This window comes from Lates calcarifer, linkage group LG7_2 (assembly GCF_001640805.2).
Source record: "Lates calcarifer isolate ASB-BC8 linkage group LG7_2, TLL_Latcal_v3, whole genome shotgun sequence".
Lineage (NCBI taxonomy): Eukaryota > Metazoa > Chordata > Actinopteri > Centropomidae > Lates > Lates calcarifer.
This window is the reverse complement of record NC_066854.1, coordinates 1,299,722-1,316,128: the sequence shown is the minus strand read 5'-3', so window position 1 is coordinate 1,316,128 and position 16,407 is coordinate 1,299,722. Positions and strand designations below refer to the sequence as shown.

General features: G+C 42.5%; 3 protein-coding genes and 1 long non-coding RNA gene across 6 annotated transcripts; 2 read left to right on the top strand and 2 right to left on the bottom strand.

The window, feature by feature from the left end:
* Positions 1-646: 646 nt before the first annotated feature.
* Positions 647-4,519, bottom strand: LOC108873145 (growth/differentiation factor 8). Its single transcript, XM_018661271.2, is given in 4 exon segments — positions 647-3,096; positions 3,285-3,317; positions 3,319-3,656; positions 4,175-4,519. Coding segments are annotated over 4 exon segments (1,080 nt in total). The 5' UTR covers positions 4,503-4,519; the 3' UTR covers positions 647-2,715.
* Positions 4,520-4,526: 7 nt separating this feature from the next.
* LOC108873148 (uncharacterized) lies at positions 4,527-6,861 on the top strand. The gene is made up of 2 exons (XR_001959371.2): positions 4,527-5,697; positions 5,883-6,861. It is a non-coding gene; the product is annotated as an uncharacterized LOC108873148 (long non-coding RNA).
* Positions 6,862-7,588: 727 nt separating this feature from the next.
* LOC127139149 (uncharacterized) lies at positions 7,589-10,226 on the bottom strand. 3 transcript variants are annotated; one of them, XM_051066109.1, is made up of 5 exons: positions 10,085-10,224; positions 9,540-9,596; positions 9,324-9,429; positions 8,917-9,279; positions 8,643-8,698 (listed from the first exon to the last, which is right to left on the bottom strand). In XM_051066109.1, the coding sequence occupies exons 2-5, from the start codon at positions 9,556-9,558 to the stop codon at positions 8,683-8,685; spliced, it is 504 nt and encodes a 167-aa protein (XP_050922066.1). In that variant the 5' UTR covers positions 9,559-9,596; positions 10,085-10,224; the 3' UTR covers positions 8,643-8,682. The 3 variants fall into 3 exon arrangements, with proteins under 3 accessions (XP_050922064.1, XP_050922066.1, XP_050922065.1); XM_051066107.1 differs by having other exon boundaries at positions 7,589-8,698; positions 8,917-9,429; positions 10,085-10,226; XM_051066108.1 differs by having other exon boundaries at positions 8,900-9,429; positions 10,085-10,214.
* A 2,103-nt stretch (positions 10,227-12,329) lies between these two features.
* On the top strand, positions 12,330-16,407 carry LOC108873047 (NLR family CARD domain-containing protein 3). The gene is made up of 7 exons (XM_018661065.2): positions 12,330-12,477; positions 12,580-12,799; positions 12,919-14,719; positions 14,947-15,114; positions 15,290-15,463; positions 15,596-15,642; positions 15,724-16,407. The coding sequence occupies exons 2-7, from the start codon at positions 12,763-12,765 to the stop codon at positions 16,263-16,265; spliced, it is 2,769 nt and encodes a 922-aa protein (XP_018516581.2). The 5' UTR covers positions 12,330-12,477; positions 12,580-12,762; the 3' UTR covers positions 16,266-16,407.

Sequence of the window (16,407 nt, the reverse complement as noted above, 5' to 3'; positions counted from 1 at the left end):
AGGTTGTCAAATTGTATGTTAAATGTATTTTGATGATAAAAAGCACAAATAATGCAGGGTTTTAACAGGGAGGAAAGCCAGTGAACAGAAGAGCATTGAGTGACCACGTGTTTTCAGAGAAAGAGAAAGTAAGCCGAACACCTACCTCTCTGAAACCAAAACCTAACTCACCTCAAAGGCCAGTTTACACGTTATTATGCAGAGTTTGTGCAAAATAAGAAATAAAAATAGTTTTAAAAATTAGCAGGTGTGATTGGAAAATAAAACTTTATCAATCAACAAGATATGGCGATAATAAAACATAAAAATAAGCCGTTTATTATTATTATTATTGTTTTAACAGCTTCAGATTTATGATCAGTGAGTCATATTTTACCCTAATAATGATGATAAATATAAGACTTATTTTACTGTATATTTGATGTCTTAAAGGTTGTACCTAATCATTAAATTAATAACGAGCATGTAATTATTCTTTTGGAGCACCTAATGAGTGCCAGAGATAGTAAGGAAGAAAAACACATATGAATAAATGTCTAAGTCTAATTGTCTTACCTATTTATTAAAGTGAGTATTTAGAGATTAACCTGGTAACTTCTGATGCCCAGGACGAAGGTTTGATCATATTTTAAGGAGTCATGAGTAATAAGGGCTTATAATATTCTTTTATTATAATATAATTTACAATTTGTCATTTACAAAGAGTATTTTATTCAGATGCACAGGAGAATAACGTGACTGTTAATCAACACTACTGGAAAAAATCAGAAAAATGTACAAATGAATCCAGAGAACTACAGTTTGCTTTATAAAGTGTGGTAAAATATGGGCTAATATTGTTATTAATGTGCAGAAATTAGTAATAAATCCTTATCTAACCAGTCTTTTCTCACAATTTTGACATTTACAGTCAAAATATAACAAATGTAAATGTATACAGAGTGCACAAAAGCATCAGTGGGACTTAAACCATCAACCCTGGCAGCTTTTAGTACAGCGATTTAAACTGTAAAAGGGCCGAAAATGAAACTTAAACCTCTTTTCTCAAGGCAAGTACAGAGAACTTTACTGCACCCATGTGGTGGAAACTTATAATTACTTAAAATCATAAAATCATGCAGGGACTGCTGCTGTGGAGGAAGGCATCAGTGTGAACAAAGATAAATATCAACAAACACAAGATACAAAAAAACATCCATCCAAATATGCTTCTTTTGTAGTTTTCTTCACCTTAAATTTCTCTTTAAAATCTAATTAAACTCTCACTTTTATAGAGATGAACACACTGAAACTAGAAAAACAGGAAATAATTCACTCGGATGGACGTTTTTGCAGCAAAAAAAGTTAACTCAAGTTCACTGCATAACCACAGACGCAGTAAATCTGTGTCACTCGTGGACATTCTGTTCTGTTCTGACAGCAGAACAAAGACTTTTGGGTCAGAAACCCCCGTGAAGCACAACAACAGTCAGGACATCTGCACTCAGCTTCAAATCGAGATGAAACCTCCCTCTGAGATCACATTCTCTCCTCATCTTCCCGCACTGTTCAGACAGTGGTCATTTTTTCAAACCTTTAGACAAAGGCTGGTTTTGATTTGTGTTACTGTGTGACTTTCAGTGGTGGAAGAAGTAATCAGATACTTTATATGAGTAAAAGTACCACACAGTAACACAAACACACTAACAGATGGAGGCAGTGGTATTCCAGCAGCTCCTGGTTAAATTCCTGTTTTTCTCAATGGAGTCTGGTGGAGATATATAGAGATGTTTCTGGTTATTACTCGCTAATAAAAAGCTCTGTCTCTGTAGGAATCCTGTCATAATGTTTATAATAACAATCCGAGCCGTTCAGTGGCAACAACAAGAACATTAGTGAAAGGATTTTTGTCCCTATCAATCATTTTCAACAGGAAACAGTGGAAAATACAGGCCAGGCTCAAAAATCCAGTTATCCTTTCATATTTGATCACTGCAGTGATGTTAAGGAAAATCTGCTTCAAAAGCTTCTGAGAGGCTGCAGATGCATTCAAAGACAGGATCGAGAGTACAGGGGCCTTAAAGGCTCCATCCATTCTCTCTGCCGACGACGAACTGACTGACTTTACATGTTTACAACATATCACACTGTCCGTCACAAAGAAAATACAATTAGCAAAATAAAATCACAACACACCTGCAACAACGTCCTTTTAAAAAAACAAAAAAAACAAAACAACGTCTCTTCCTCTCTGTCGCTTTTGAGAACTGGTCACAGCGAGGAGTTTGCAAACAAGAGAGGGGCGATGTGTTGGCTCAGAGTCACCCGGTTCATGTTTTTTAAAATAAAGAGGCACATGGAAGACGCCCTGCAGGGTTTGTTCTGGTCCAGGGCTCAAATCAGGACACGTTTTCATAAGACAGGAGGACAGGAAGCAGCAGGAGCCAGTCCATCTATCCAGAGAGAAAAAGCCTGAAATTTAAATTGAAGTGGTGATTACATCTGTTGAGCTTTGTTTTTGACCAGAAATCTGCTGTTACAGGTGTAAAAACTACTTGATGACCGGGCTGTTACATTAGCAAAGCCTAAACTACCATCACTTGCTCACATTTCTATCATTTAATCACACATTTCTGCCATCGTTGATGTGATTTTACCACCGTTATAACCTTCAGAATCTACTGTTTCCATCATATCCTACTCCCAGGACCGACCCTGACTCCTGCAGGGGTTTCCTCAGGAGCAGCCGCAGTGGTCGACCACCATGGACGGGATCTTCCCGTAGATGATCTGCTCCTTGCGGTTGAAGTAGAGCATGTTGATGGGCGACATCTTGGTGGGCGTGCAGCAGGGCCCCGCCGTGCCCCGTGGGTTGGCCTTGTTCACCAGGTGCGCGTGCGGGTACTGCTGCAGGTGCATGAACTCACACTCCCCTGAGCAGTAGTTGGCCCGGTAGCGTTTGGGCGCGATGATCCAGTCCCAGCCGAACTCCTCGAAGTCGACGGTGAGCGGGTAGCGGCAGCAGCGCGTCTCCGCCGACTCCTCGTCGCAGTTGAGGCCCGAGTCACGGCGGGATCTCTTGGGGCTGTCGAGGATCTTCACTTCGATGAACGGTTGCTAGGAGGGAAGTTAAAGAGACGAGGTCAAAACTCTGGACCGGGGTGAAACTGATGACTCTACATAAAAAAAGATCAGTGAGGTGGTTCATCAGAAATATCATCACTTTCATGGAAATTAACGATTAGAACTATTATGAAAAATGCTAATTTCTCTGTCTATTCTATTTTGATTTGTTGTGAGCTCACCAGTCCTTCCTCTCCGGGCTCCGCAGACGTGACAGGCCAGGTCTTCGCCCTTGGAGTCGTAGGCGTTGATCTCGATGCCGTAGTTGGTCTCCGGCTGACGCAGCCACGCCTGCAGCAGGGACTTGATGTCGACGCTTTGCCAGGAACCGGCGCCGGCGTCTGTGTCGATCTTCAGGGAGCGGACTCGGACCCGGGTGTTGTTTCCCTCTTTGCCCGGTTTGAGGTGGGTGATCTGCAGGAAGACGGTGGTGACCATGTCGGCCGGACGCAGGTGGACCCACAGCTGAGCACTCAGGATGTTTTTGGGCTGGATCTTTGGACTGAGGCTGAACAGACAACACAAGGACAACTCGTCCTGGGCGACGGGATTATCTGGAGGAAATCATTCACATACATCACACATATAAAATTTTTCACCTGGTTAATCTGGTGACCTCCTGACCTTTCCTCAAACACCACCACCAGAAAAAAATCATATATTTAACACTGAAACACAGCTGAACGGTGTATATTACCCATGATCCCCGGCTGTGGCTCAAATAAACACACCAAACTCCATTTAAAACTCTTGATATTTCTGTCAGTTTTCTGGCTGGAGATGAACTGTTTTTTTTTTTTTTTTTACTTTACTCTGGAACTTTCACTCAGTTAGAGGGAGATGGAATAAACTCTGTTTATTAAGTCAGTGAACCGTCACAGTAACACTGAAGCTGGGATATAGTTACATACTGTTGCTTTAAATAAGACTTGAACGTGACTTCAAGCAGAAATGTTCATGTAATTAACTCAATTATTGGATCTGCTCTGATGTTTTGTTCTTCTACTCCCACAGATATAAACATTATACTTTGGAAAGTGTTGAAAAGTATTGTATGGTTTGGTTTAGTTACGCTTGGTGGCCATAGTGATGATGGTCTCTGTCGTGGCGTGGTCCTCGTCCTCCACCCGCGGGTCGTACTGGTCCAGGAGCTGCGTCAGAGGAGGCGCTTTGGGGAGCAGCTGGCGGATCATGTCCCGGCTGATGTTGGGCGCCTGCTCGAGCCGCAGGATGCTGAGGATCTGGGACTTGATGCTGTGGAGCCTCATCTGCTTGCTGTGCTCCCGGAAGTCGCAGGCCGAGCACTGCTCTCCGCTCTCCGCCAGCAGCTTGGAGGTCTGGTTCGTCTCCATGGAAAAAGCCGCAGAGAAGAAGAGGGTGAGACAGAACAAGAGGAGCATCCTGCAGAGAAGAAGAGGTCAGTGCAGCGACTCTGGCTGATATGAGTCTGTCCCCGGACCTCAGGAGTTTATGATTGGCTGCAAGGAGGATCTTTTTTTAATCAGAGAGAGGAGATTTAAAGAGGTAGCAAGATTTTATGATCAATTTTATGATCTTTAAATGAAGCTTGAGTTAAGATTTTCTCATCTTTAAGGACATGCTCTACATTTTACCACTGATTTAACGCTTTAGAAACTTTAGTTAAAAGAAGATGGGGGAGCAGTCATTGCCTCTTGCTCAAGGACACTTAAGCAGGTTGGGCATGGTTAATTCATCTGGATCCACTGTGGAGTCTGTCGACTCTTGTTTTCACGGTGCTTTCAGCTTTTTTCAGCAACACCAAGACAGCAAAGACAAACAGGACTTTTGTTTTTATCGTGGAAAGTTTTTAGGCAGAAAATAAAGAGCACAGCTTCTACTTTTATCCTGCAGGTATCAACTTTATCTCTCTCTGATTCATAACAGTAAAGAACAACAACTGTAATTGTATTCGCATCTTAACATCTTTTTATTTCACATTTTCATAAAATGTATTTCTATAGTTCAGTTATTAGCTGTGTGATTATTTGATTTAATCATTGATTATTATTTCTGCCTTCAGTTCAGTTAGTTTAATGTTTCCTGGTCTGTTGGCGCCACCTGGTGGACAACAGCAGGAACTACAAACACATCTGCAGACACTACTAGACGTTAAAAACTAATTATTCATTAGATTATTTTTATTCTCTATTATTGTAATTTATATTCAAAGATACATTTTCCCCAAACAATCAAACAATGTTTCTCTCTTGTGTATTTAATTTGGTGGGTGATGATTAAATAGTGCTGTGTTTGATTTAAATATTGATTATTATATTGAGTTTAATGTTTCCTGGTCCCTTCATGCTGCCTAGTAGACAACAACAACAACTACAAGCAGAGCTACAAAACACAAGTCTTTTCAAAAATGACCCTGGTGCTACATTTTTCATAGTAAATTATTGACATTTAGAGGATACAGTGATGTGGTTTTGGGTGGTGCAGGGTGATCTGCTCCTCCCACCGCCCAGCAGCAGCAAACGGGTTCAGCTGCCTGTTTATCAGCAGCTCTGAAGGTTGGAGAAACTTTAAATTAACCTGCCCGGAGTCCAGAGAGGAGCTGCAACACAGAGCAGAGTAGGAGACTGAAAACACTTCAATATTCAGATGTTTTATCTTTGGCCTGTAGTAGTTTTTCCTCTTTAAACTGATCTGTTTTTCTGAAATGTTTTGTTATATGTACTTAAAGACTGGTAGAAAAGATGACCTTGGTTGAGGGTTTAAAAACTTGACTGTCTTGATTTTTGTTTTTGGTTAAACAGAAGCTCACAGGTGATGAAACACACCTGTCAGGAGTCAGAGTTAGTCTTCTCTGCAGCCATGGAAATCATCATCAAACGCTCGTCCTGCTGAAAAGTCGACTGATGTTTCTGTGAAATGGGATGTAACGAGTCGAGATGCTGGTCCTGGTCTGGTTCAGACAAACAGAAGGAAGCCATCATCACCGAGGAAGGAGGACAGGATGAAACTAAAGCCTTTCTGGAGGATGTGAAGGAGGCTGAATGTGTCGTCAGTCCAGAGGAGATGGCAGACGACGGCTGCTCACTGACCCTTCCTCCGGTCTGTAACCCGATTCTGGATTTTGCTCAGAAGATGTCGGAGGACATCGTTGCTCAGGCTCTGCAGCTCTGCTGGGAGGTGGAGAGTCGATACAAGGACCTGCCGTTCATTGACAGTGACTATGATTATGTTATATGAACAGAAAACTGGACCAGGACGTGTTTTAGCTGCTAAAATGATCCATTAACCCACAGGTGAAGACAAAAACACTACACAAACTGACAGATTACAGATTATGACTCCTGAATAAAGATCCTACATTAAATCATCTTGGTCACATTTTACAGCTCATGCTGCAGAACACTGACACATCTTAACAACATCTCTGCACAGGATTTGTAGGTTATAAAGTTAGATAAGATTCAGTATTAATTCATGTATTTTTACCATCAGTAAGTCCTATGAAAAGACTCAAACCAACAATGTTTCAGTCTCTGAATATCTCCTGACGTCTCTACTGAACCTTAAACCTTTTAAATCTGCTCACAAATATATAGTTTCATCTTTCAAAGATGCCAAAACAGATTCATTGGTGGTTTTGGTCAAAGAATATCACCAGAATTTAACTTTTTTAAAGCTTTAACAGTTCCTTCTTGCTACCACCTGGTGTCGCCAATGAGTCTCTTTCTTCCAAATCTGGTTTATCGAATAAATAAAGTTTACACATCAGAAATAAACTCACATCCAGAGTGGTGCACTGAGTATTTAAGTGTTTAATTTTTGAATTAAAATCTAAGACTTCCACTAAAAATACATAAAAAGTAGTTTGGACAGTTCCTGTTTTGTTGAATGAAGCAGAGATGGGTTGTGTTGTGCAGTGTTTCCCTTAGCAGCGACAGGACTGATCATTTTCTGCCTCTGTCAGTGAGAAAATTACATGTCAGACACCTGTTCAACAGGACGACCTTGTCTCTCGGCGTGTTTACCGTGCAGGTTTGCAGAGTCTTTGTGGACATGAAAACATAAGCGGAGGTCAGTCGCGGTTAAGTCAATGTTTTCCTGCAGCAGCAGAGGAGGAAAAGAGGACGAGTTCAACTTTACTTTTACCTTTGTTTGAAGAAAGCCTCTGTGTTCATTCATCTGTTAATGACGGTTTATTTGTTGCAGGTTGATTCCTGCAAACATCTTATCGTTTCATTTGACTGCTTCAGGTGTGGTTCAAACTACGGAGGGCAGACCTGTTTATTCACCTTATAATAACCACAGTATCTTTGGAAATTTGGACAATTCAGGTGACTCACCCACTCATTTTGATCCTACCTGTGTCAGGAGGCGGAGCTACACCATCCACACACCTGTCACTTTAACTGACACTGCTGCTCCACCCAGAGGCGTGGAGGAAGGAAGTTTTGTTTTGGCTCTAAAACAAAGAAGTTAAAATATTTTACAAACACAAGACTAATTTCAGTTTATGCTTTCAGAACATTTTATTTCAGATAAGCACAGAAGTACAGCATTAGCATGTTTACTTTTCTGCTGCCCACACTGTGCAGGACAATATGTACCTCCAGCACTCTGGAACCTGGGCCTTATCTCCCCATGGTTTTGGGTGTCAGTGATTAATCGGGACAAAAACCTCTGGAATTGGTGCAGTTTTCCACGTCGAAATACGTCCACTAAAGTTCTTGTTTTCTATCATTGACAGACTCAGATTGTTCTTCTCAGTGTCCGACAACATTATGAACAGGATTCCTACAGAGACAGAGCTTTTTATTAAAGAGGAAGATCCAGAAACATCTCTATATATCTCTACCAGACTCCATTGAGAAACGTTTTACTGGGAGCTGCTGGAAAACCGCTGCCTCCATCTGTTAGTGTGTTTTTATTACTGTGTGATTTTCAGTGGATGAAGAAGTCAATCAGAAACTTTCCACCACTGAAAGTCCCACAGTAACACAGACACACTAACAGATGGAGGCAGTGGTATTCCAGCAGCTCCTGGTTAAATCCCTGTTTTGTCAATGGAGTCTGGTACAGTGATGTGCGGTGATGTTTCTGGTTGAACAAAAGGGATCTTACTCTTTAATAAAAAGCACTATATCTGTAGGAATCCTATTGTCAGACACTTAAATCAACAATCTGAGTCTGTCAGTGGCAAAACAAGCACTTAAGTGGACGTACATGACGTGTAAAGTTGCCCATCAGTGGCCTGGTGCACCGTTCTTACTCAGTAATGCTCAAGATTCACAGATGTTTGTCCCTATCAATCATTTACACCCAAAAACACGGAAAAACAAGGCTCAATTAAAAAATACCAGAGTTATCCTTTAGCTGTATCGCAGTTTTTTCATTTTGGATTCCAGCAGCCATGACGGTTGTTTGGCAGACATTCAAAGGCTGCAGGCAGTTTCATTCACACAGCAAACAACCACAGCTGCTCCAGGGGGGAAACAGAACAGTGATACTGTACTAACAGTGGGTTTAGTTTGAGTACATGGCAGAAAACGATCCAGTTCTACATGTTTTAATCTTTCTTTCAGAGGCAGGTCAAGTCTCTGCAGGTCAGTGAGTCTGCTGCCTGGAAAACAAAACGAGACAAAACAGAAAATTAAGCTTCTGACGTTACTGGGTTTTTTCAGATTCAAACTTTTGAATTTTTGAATTCCACTTCAAACCAGAATAACCTGCTCCATCTTGTTTTCATGTAAGAGCTGTCGCTCAGATTAAGAAGATGACTGACAAAGTGGGTTTATGAAGTTTACATCTCCCCTGTGTTCACCTGTCTTCTGGTCTCACCATCCTCCACGACCATGACCACAACCACGACCACGACCACGACCGCGCCCGTGGCCCCCGTGCTTGTGTTTGCGTCCATGTTTTCCGTGGCCCCTGTGCTCATCATCGCTGCCGCTGTTGCTGCTACCACTGCTACCGTGTCTGGGGCTCCCACCACCGCTGCCCCGACGATGACGACGAGGGCTGTGGTCGCGTTCCTTGTCGTTGTCTCCGTGGCAGTCAGGGCTGTGTCTATCCCTGTGGCGGTCCCTGTCACGGTCGGGGCTGGATCTCCTGTGGCTGTCCTCATGATCATCTCTGGGGCGGTCTCCTCCATGGCGATCATCTCCATGGCGATCATCTCCATGACGGTCTCCTCCATGGAGATCATCTCCATGGCGATCATCTCTGGGCGGTCTCCTCCATGGCGGTCATCTCGTCCAGAGCGACCGTCTCTTCCACTCCCACCTCCAGGCCCGTGGCTCCCCTGGTCCCCTGGCTTGGGGCCCAGGTCGTAGCCTGAGGGGTGGCTGTCTGCAGGAGAACCAATCAGAAAAAGTCAAATAAAAACATGAGGAGTGGAGACACAGTCGCCTGAAAAAAGATGGAGGATAAACAAAGGAAGAGATAAAACTGTGTCTTACCTGAACTGCTGCCCCACATTTCTGCGTCGGTGGCGTCGGTGACTCTCTTACGATACACTACAATAAATAAATGAAAACAGGGAGGCGCCCGTTTAGACTTCAGTTAAACCGGTTTGACCAGACAGAGTTAAAATTATAGGCTGGGGAAATGACAGGGAAAGCATTAACCTTTCAGGAACCTATAAGGTGTTTTTATCATTTTTTAATCCAGTCCAGTTTGGAAAAGGCTGCAGAACTCTTTCAAACTTACAAAAATTCATCCTGTGGCTTTGATTTTAAGGAGGTAAAGTAAAGTTCAGCTTAATGTCGTCTTCAGCTGTTTGTTTCTAAACTGTTTCTCAGTGTTGCACTAAAACTAAAAGGAATTTTCACATTATCAGCAAAACACCAAATATGTCGTAGCAAATTTAATATTCTTGTTTCATGTTATTAGATTTTAAATGCTGTAAAACAGTTTGAAAACCTCTAACTCTCTCCTAAAGGTTTAATCTGGCTGCTCTGTTGCTCCATACAAAACATTTCTAATGAGAGAAAAAGACTCTTACCTGGTCTGGACAGCAGTCAACAGCTGCTCCTTCTGTCAGTGTAGAGAAGATGCGCTGTAATTAATAAGTCGAGTCTCGCACAGCTGCATTCCTGTCTCATCATGTCAGCGTACCAGATAGGTGGAGTTCACCTTTATTGTCATGGTCGTCCGTGACAACGTTTAAGCCATGTGATGATATCGTCATCAAACACATGAAAGGCTGAGTTCATATGCAAATAACAGCCTTTCTCAGCTCGATGCTCTGAATTAACTTGTCAGTGTGTCTCACCCTGGCAAATATCCTCTGCTAATATCATGAGAAAACACAATCTATGATGTTTTGTCACATTAACTATTTAAAAAATCAAGTGACTACATCGTTGATTCTTGGTGCTGACGATAGACATGAGACGGCCTCTTCTCCATGACAGAAATCAAAACACTAAACCCAGACTGTCTAGACCTGACACACCCTCCATTCACACACCAGCAGGTGTTTCACTTCATCCACAACAACTAAAACTTTAAACTGATTTATAATGTTTAAGTTAATTGGATGAGATAATAATTCACTGGACACAGGAGTCCCCTGAACTCATCACTCAAAGAATTAGACTTTAAACTTTAATCACACCGCTGATAATGAAAGTGTTTTTAATATAACAGAGCGAAGGATCAAGTCAACACTGCTCTCACTTTGTAATGATTAATGAATTAATATTCAACGTCATTAACTTTCCTTGTTACAGCCTCAGTGTTTACTCTAAATGCTTCTAATTCTGGGGCCTATAACAACCTGTAATTATTACTTTTACCAAATAATATAAGTTTTAGTATGTAGACATTATTAAACGTTAGTATTTGGACGTTTCATACGGTAGTTTATTGGTTTTATGGCTCTAATGATGGTGTTTTGATCAGAGCAAGGAGACCTTTGTTCACTGATGAGATTAGAAATTAACAATAAAACTGCAAGAACCTGATCTTTGCCTTCACATCTGCTTTATAGTTTTATAATTTAATACAGAGGCTTTGAAGCCCTGAGGACGTTTCTTCAGATAAACAGCACTGACACTGAAAACAAGCAGCATTTGATAGACTGTATTTGAGCAGAAATGGATAAAACATGATGAAAACAACACGTGTGACCTGCTGAACAGTCGGGACCTGTGAATGACTCGAGTAAGTATCTGAATTCTTGTCATTACAGTCTCTAAAGACTCCGGTGTTGTGCTCTAGAACAGTATCATCATGTTGTGACTAATATTTCAGGCTACACAAACTCTATTCTTCTTAACTTCTTCTTTAATTTTTGTTTTCTCTGTCTAGTCTCTCATCAGTGTGGCTGCTGGTTACTTTCACCATGGAAAGGTACAACTTCAAATGAAAATAATCCTTATGTTTTATGTCTCTGCTCGGTTAAAGTCTTGATAAGGGAACAAGTAACAGTATCATAATTTAGTAGATAAACAACATGCCTGATCAGAAAGAAAGATCTTTGACCCTCTGGAGTTTACACTTACATATATGTATATGTTTTGTTGTTGAACACACATGGTAATGGTACATATTCCACTTTATCATGTCCACACCTGAAACCATTTTCTAAGCAGTTATTTGAGTTTGTGTGTAATTTTCTGTCCATCAGATCCCACCATTGATAAGAATCCAGATTCTCCAGAGCCCAGCTGTGTGTGTCCATGAAGAGTGACCACTCCAAACAAGGCATTATCACCTTTAAAGAAAGTCGGTCCTTTACCTCTGAAGAGAAGTAAGCTATAGCTCATAGTACACACTAGTGTGTTTATGTGTGTCTTGTATATTACTGGACAGTTTGTTACAGGGATATTCTGTTCAGTGTGTGATAAATCTGAAATGTATTTGTGCTAGAGATGTTGAATCAAACTTAGCTGTTCACAAAGATTAAGATTGTTAAAGAGTATTTGTTCCTTTTATCATACAGACATAAAGGTGGTGTCTCTGTCACAACTCAGTTATGAAATCCTGCCTCTCTGTGTGAGTGTCTCTCCTGCTGAACTCGCCACATCACTGACAGTTCAACTTTAACGCGATGGGCACGCAGCTCTCGGCAGAACTCGTGTTTGTGTTTACAGGCTCTGCTGCAGCCTGTCCAGCCAAAAAGGAGAACTTTCTGTTGTACAGATAAAATGAAACACATCAGCAGAGTCCTCAATGCAGACCCACAATTATTCAGTATAAATACAGGAGTACTTTAAATATGGGTTTGTGACAGGTTCACAGTCTAAAGAGTGTTCTTACCTCATGAAAAACCTGGAAATGGTTGATATTGTGACCTGATACTTGCTCTTCTGTCACAGTGTCGACACTGCTGAGAGGTCCGAGGTCTACAGTGATGGGTTTCACCAAACAGATCTGGACTCTGTATTTAAGGTCTGTATTTGTACTGACATGAAAAATAAATATTCAGCTTGTAATTGTACCAACTGGTCTTTAAAGGAGATACTGAATATTGTCTTTCCATTTCCATTCCAGCTTCTTGAGGAGAGCATTAACACATTTGTGAAGAAGGAGCTGAAGAGATTTCAGAGGGTTTTAAGTCCTGGTCCAGAAAGCATAAAGAGGGAGGATGATGACCTGCCTGATGATGAAGATGAAGAGCTGAGGCAGAGCAGCAGAGAGGCTTTTCTCAAGATCACTCTTTACTTCCTGAGGAGAATGAAGCAGAAGGAGCTGGCTGACTCTCTGCAGAGCAGTAAGAGGATTTTAACATTTAATATAATAGTATTATAGTAAATAGTATACATCAATAAGAAAGTAACACATTTACCTTAAAATTCACTCACTGATCTTAATCCTTGTTTGCTCAATCAGGGGGTTCTGCTGTCATGTGCCAGGAAAAACACAAATACAATTTGTCGAAGAAGTTTCGGACTTTGTTTGAGGGGATCTCTAAATCAGGAAACCCAACCCTTCTGAATCAGATCTACACAGAGCTCTACATCACAGAGGGAGGGACTGGAGAGGTCAATGATGAACATGAGGTCAGACAGATTGAAACAACATCCAGGAAACCAGACAGACCAGAAACAACCATCAGACAAGAAGACATCTTTAAAGCCTCACCTGGAAGAGATGAACCAATCAGAACAGTGATGACAAAGGGAGTGGCTGGCATTGGGAAAACAGTCTTAACACAGAAGTTCACTCTGGACTGGGCTGAAGACAAAGCCAACCAGCACATACACTTCACATTTCCATTCACTTTCAGAGAGCTGAATGTGCTGAAAGAGAAAAAGTTGAGCTTGGTGGAACTTGTTCATCACTTCTTTACTGAAACCAAAGAAGCAGGAATCTGCAGGTTTGAAGAGTTCCAGGTTGTGTTCATCTTTGACGGTCTGGATGAGTGTCGACTTCCTCTGGACTTCCACAACACTGAGATCCTGACTGATGTTACAGAGTCCACCTCAGTGGACGTGCTGCTGACAAACCTCATCAGGGGGAAACTGCTTCCCTCTGCTCGCCTCTGGATAACCACACGACCTGCAGCAGCCAATCAGATCCCTCCTGAGTGTGTTGACATGGTGACAGAGGTCAGAGGGTTCACTGACCCACAGAAGGAGGAGTACTTCAGGAAGAGGTTCAGAGATGAGGATCAGGCCAGCAGGATCATCTCCCACATCAAGACCTCACGAAGCCTCCACATCATGTGCCACATCCCAGTCTTCTGCTGGATCACTGCTACAGTTCTGGAGGATGTGTTGAAAACCAGAGAGGGAGGAGAGCTGCCCAAGACCCTGACTCAGATGTACATCCACTTCCTGGTGGTCCAGACCAAAGTGGAAAACATCAAGTATGATGGAGGATCTGGGACAGATCCACTCTGGAGTCCAGAGACCAGGAAGATGATTGAGTCTCTGGGAAAACTGGCTTTTGAGCAGCTGCAGAAAGGAAACCTGATCTTCTATGAATCAGACCTGACAGAGTGTGGCATCGATATCAGAGCAGCCTCAGTGTACTCAGGAGTGTTCACACAGATCTTTAAAGAGGAGAGAGGACTGTACCAGGACAAGGTGTTCTGCTTCGTCCATCTGAGTGTTCAGGAGTTTCTGGCTGCTCTTCATGTCCATCTGACCTTCATCAACTCTGGAGTCAATCTGCTGTCAGAACAATCGACATCCTGGTGGTCTAAACTGTTCACAGACAATTATAAACTTGCACATTTTTACCCGAGAGCTGTGGACGTGGCCTTACAGAGTCCAAATGGACATCTGGATTTCTTCCTCCGCTTCCTCCTGGGTCTTTCACTGCCGACCAATCAGCGTCTTCTACCAGTCTTTCTTAGATACAAAACAAGCATCTCGCAGACCAATGAGGAAACGGTCCAGTACATCAGGAAGAAGATTGGGGAAAATCCACGTCCAGAAAGAAGCATCAATCTGTTCCATTGCCTGAATGAGCTAAATGACCATTGTTTAGTTGACAAGATCCAGAAGTACTTGAGCTCAGGACGTCTCTCTGCACACAAACTGTCTCCTGCTCAATGGTCAGCTCTGGTCTTCATCTTACTGTCATCAGAAAAAGATCTGGACGTGTTTGACCTGAAGAAATACTCTGCTTCAGAGGAGGCTCTTCTGAGGCTGCTGCCAGTGGTCAAAGCCTCCAAAAAAGCTCAGTAAGTACAGAGATAACTGAATAGATTCAGCACAGTTTCATATAATGTGCAGTGTTTAGTTAGTGCTATAGCTTTCTTATGGCCCTGTCACACCAGCATTTAATTCAAGGGAGCAGCCTACAAACTGCTTCGTAACTATCGACCAATCCAGCTAGTTTTATTCACTACTCCTGTACCATGCCATCATGAAACTAGAGGCCACTGTGTTTTTCTCACTGATTCCTCAGACTGAGTGGCTGTAACCTCTCAGAGAGAAGCTGTGAAGCTCTGGCCTCAGTTCTCAGCTCCCAGTCCTCCAGTCTGAGAGGACTGAGTGACAATGACCTGCAGGACTCAGGAGTGAGGATGCTTTCTGTTGGACTGGAGAGTCCACACTGTAAACTGGAAACTCTCGGGTCAGTACTCCTTAGTCTATCGATAAAAATTATGATCTAAAGCAACACTGTGCAACTTTTGCTGAGCAACAGCAGCTTCTGAAGTCACAGTTGGTGATTACAGGACAATAGTGCATTAAATTCTTAAAGAATCTGAGTATATTCACACAATCTATTTTGATTTGTGCTGTTGCAGGCTGTCAGGCTGTATGGTCACAGAGGAAGGCTGTGCTTTTCTGGCCTCAGCTCTGAGATCCAACACCTCCCATCTGAGAGAGCTGGACCTGAGCTACAATGATCCAGGAGACTCAGGAGTGAAGCTGTTGTCTGTCGGCTTGAAAGATCAACGCTGTGAACTGGAGACTCTCAGGTTTGGAGAATCTTGTTTCTGGGCAGATTTAAGTTGAAGCTGGAACTGTCAACATGCAGGAGAGTGAAGTGACTTCATACGAGTGACAGTGACGTTATGTGCTGGTCTGATTTGGTGTGTTTTCTCCCACAGAGTGGTCGACAGAGGAGCCTGCAGGCTAACACCAGGTCCAAGGAAGTGTAAGTCTGTTTCTAATTAGCGTACCTGTAGCATCACCTGTTTACTTTATTAAACAAGAGTGTTGTATCTTGTTCTCTCAGATTTCTGTGAACTCACTCTGGACTCAAACACAGCTCTTAGAAAACTCAAACTGTCTGATGACGACAGGAAGGTGACAGCAGTGGAGCAGGAGCAGCCATATCCTGATCATCCAGAGAGATTTAATCACTGGGGGCAGGTTCTGTGTACAACTGGTCTGACTGGTCGATGTTACTGGGAGGTCGAGTGGGGAGGGTGGGTTGATATAGGTGTGACTTACAGAGGAATCAGAAGGAAAGGAAAAGGCGTGGACTGCAGGCTTGGAGGGAACGATCAGTCCTGGAGTTTGGACTGTTCTGATGATGGGTTCTTTGTTTGTCACAAAAACAGTGGAACATCTGTGCGTCCTCGAGCCTCCTCTCTGTCTAACAGAGTGGGAGTGTATCTGGACTGGCCCTCTGGCTCTCTGTCCTTCTTCAGCATCTCCTCTGACTCTCTGATCCACCTCCACACCTTCAACACCACATTCACTGAACCCGTCTACCCTGCCTTTAGGATTAGGTACGAGTCATACGGTGCCTTATTGGCACTATGTCAGCTGTAAAGGAGAAAATTAACTGCTCAGAGGAAAAGTGTAGATTAATTCAAAGGTAACTGTGACAAGCTAGTTTCAATCTTTATCCAATCTGTAGAGAAAGAGACACACACACAAAATCATTTTACGTTGTTCAAAAATGATTCTTTAG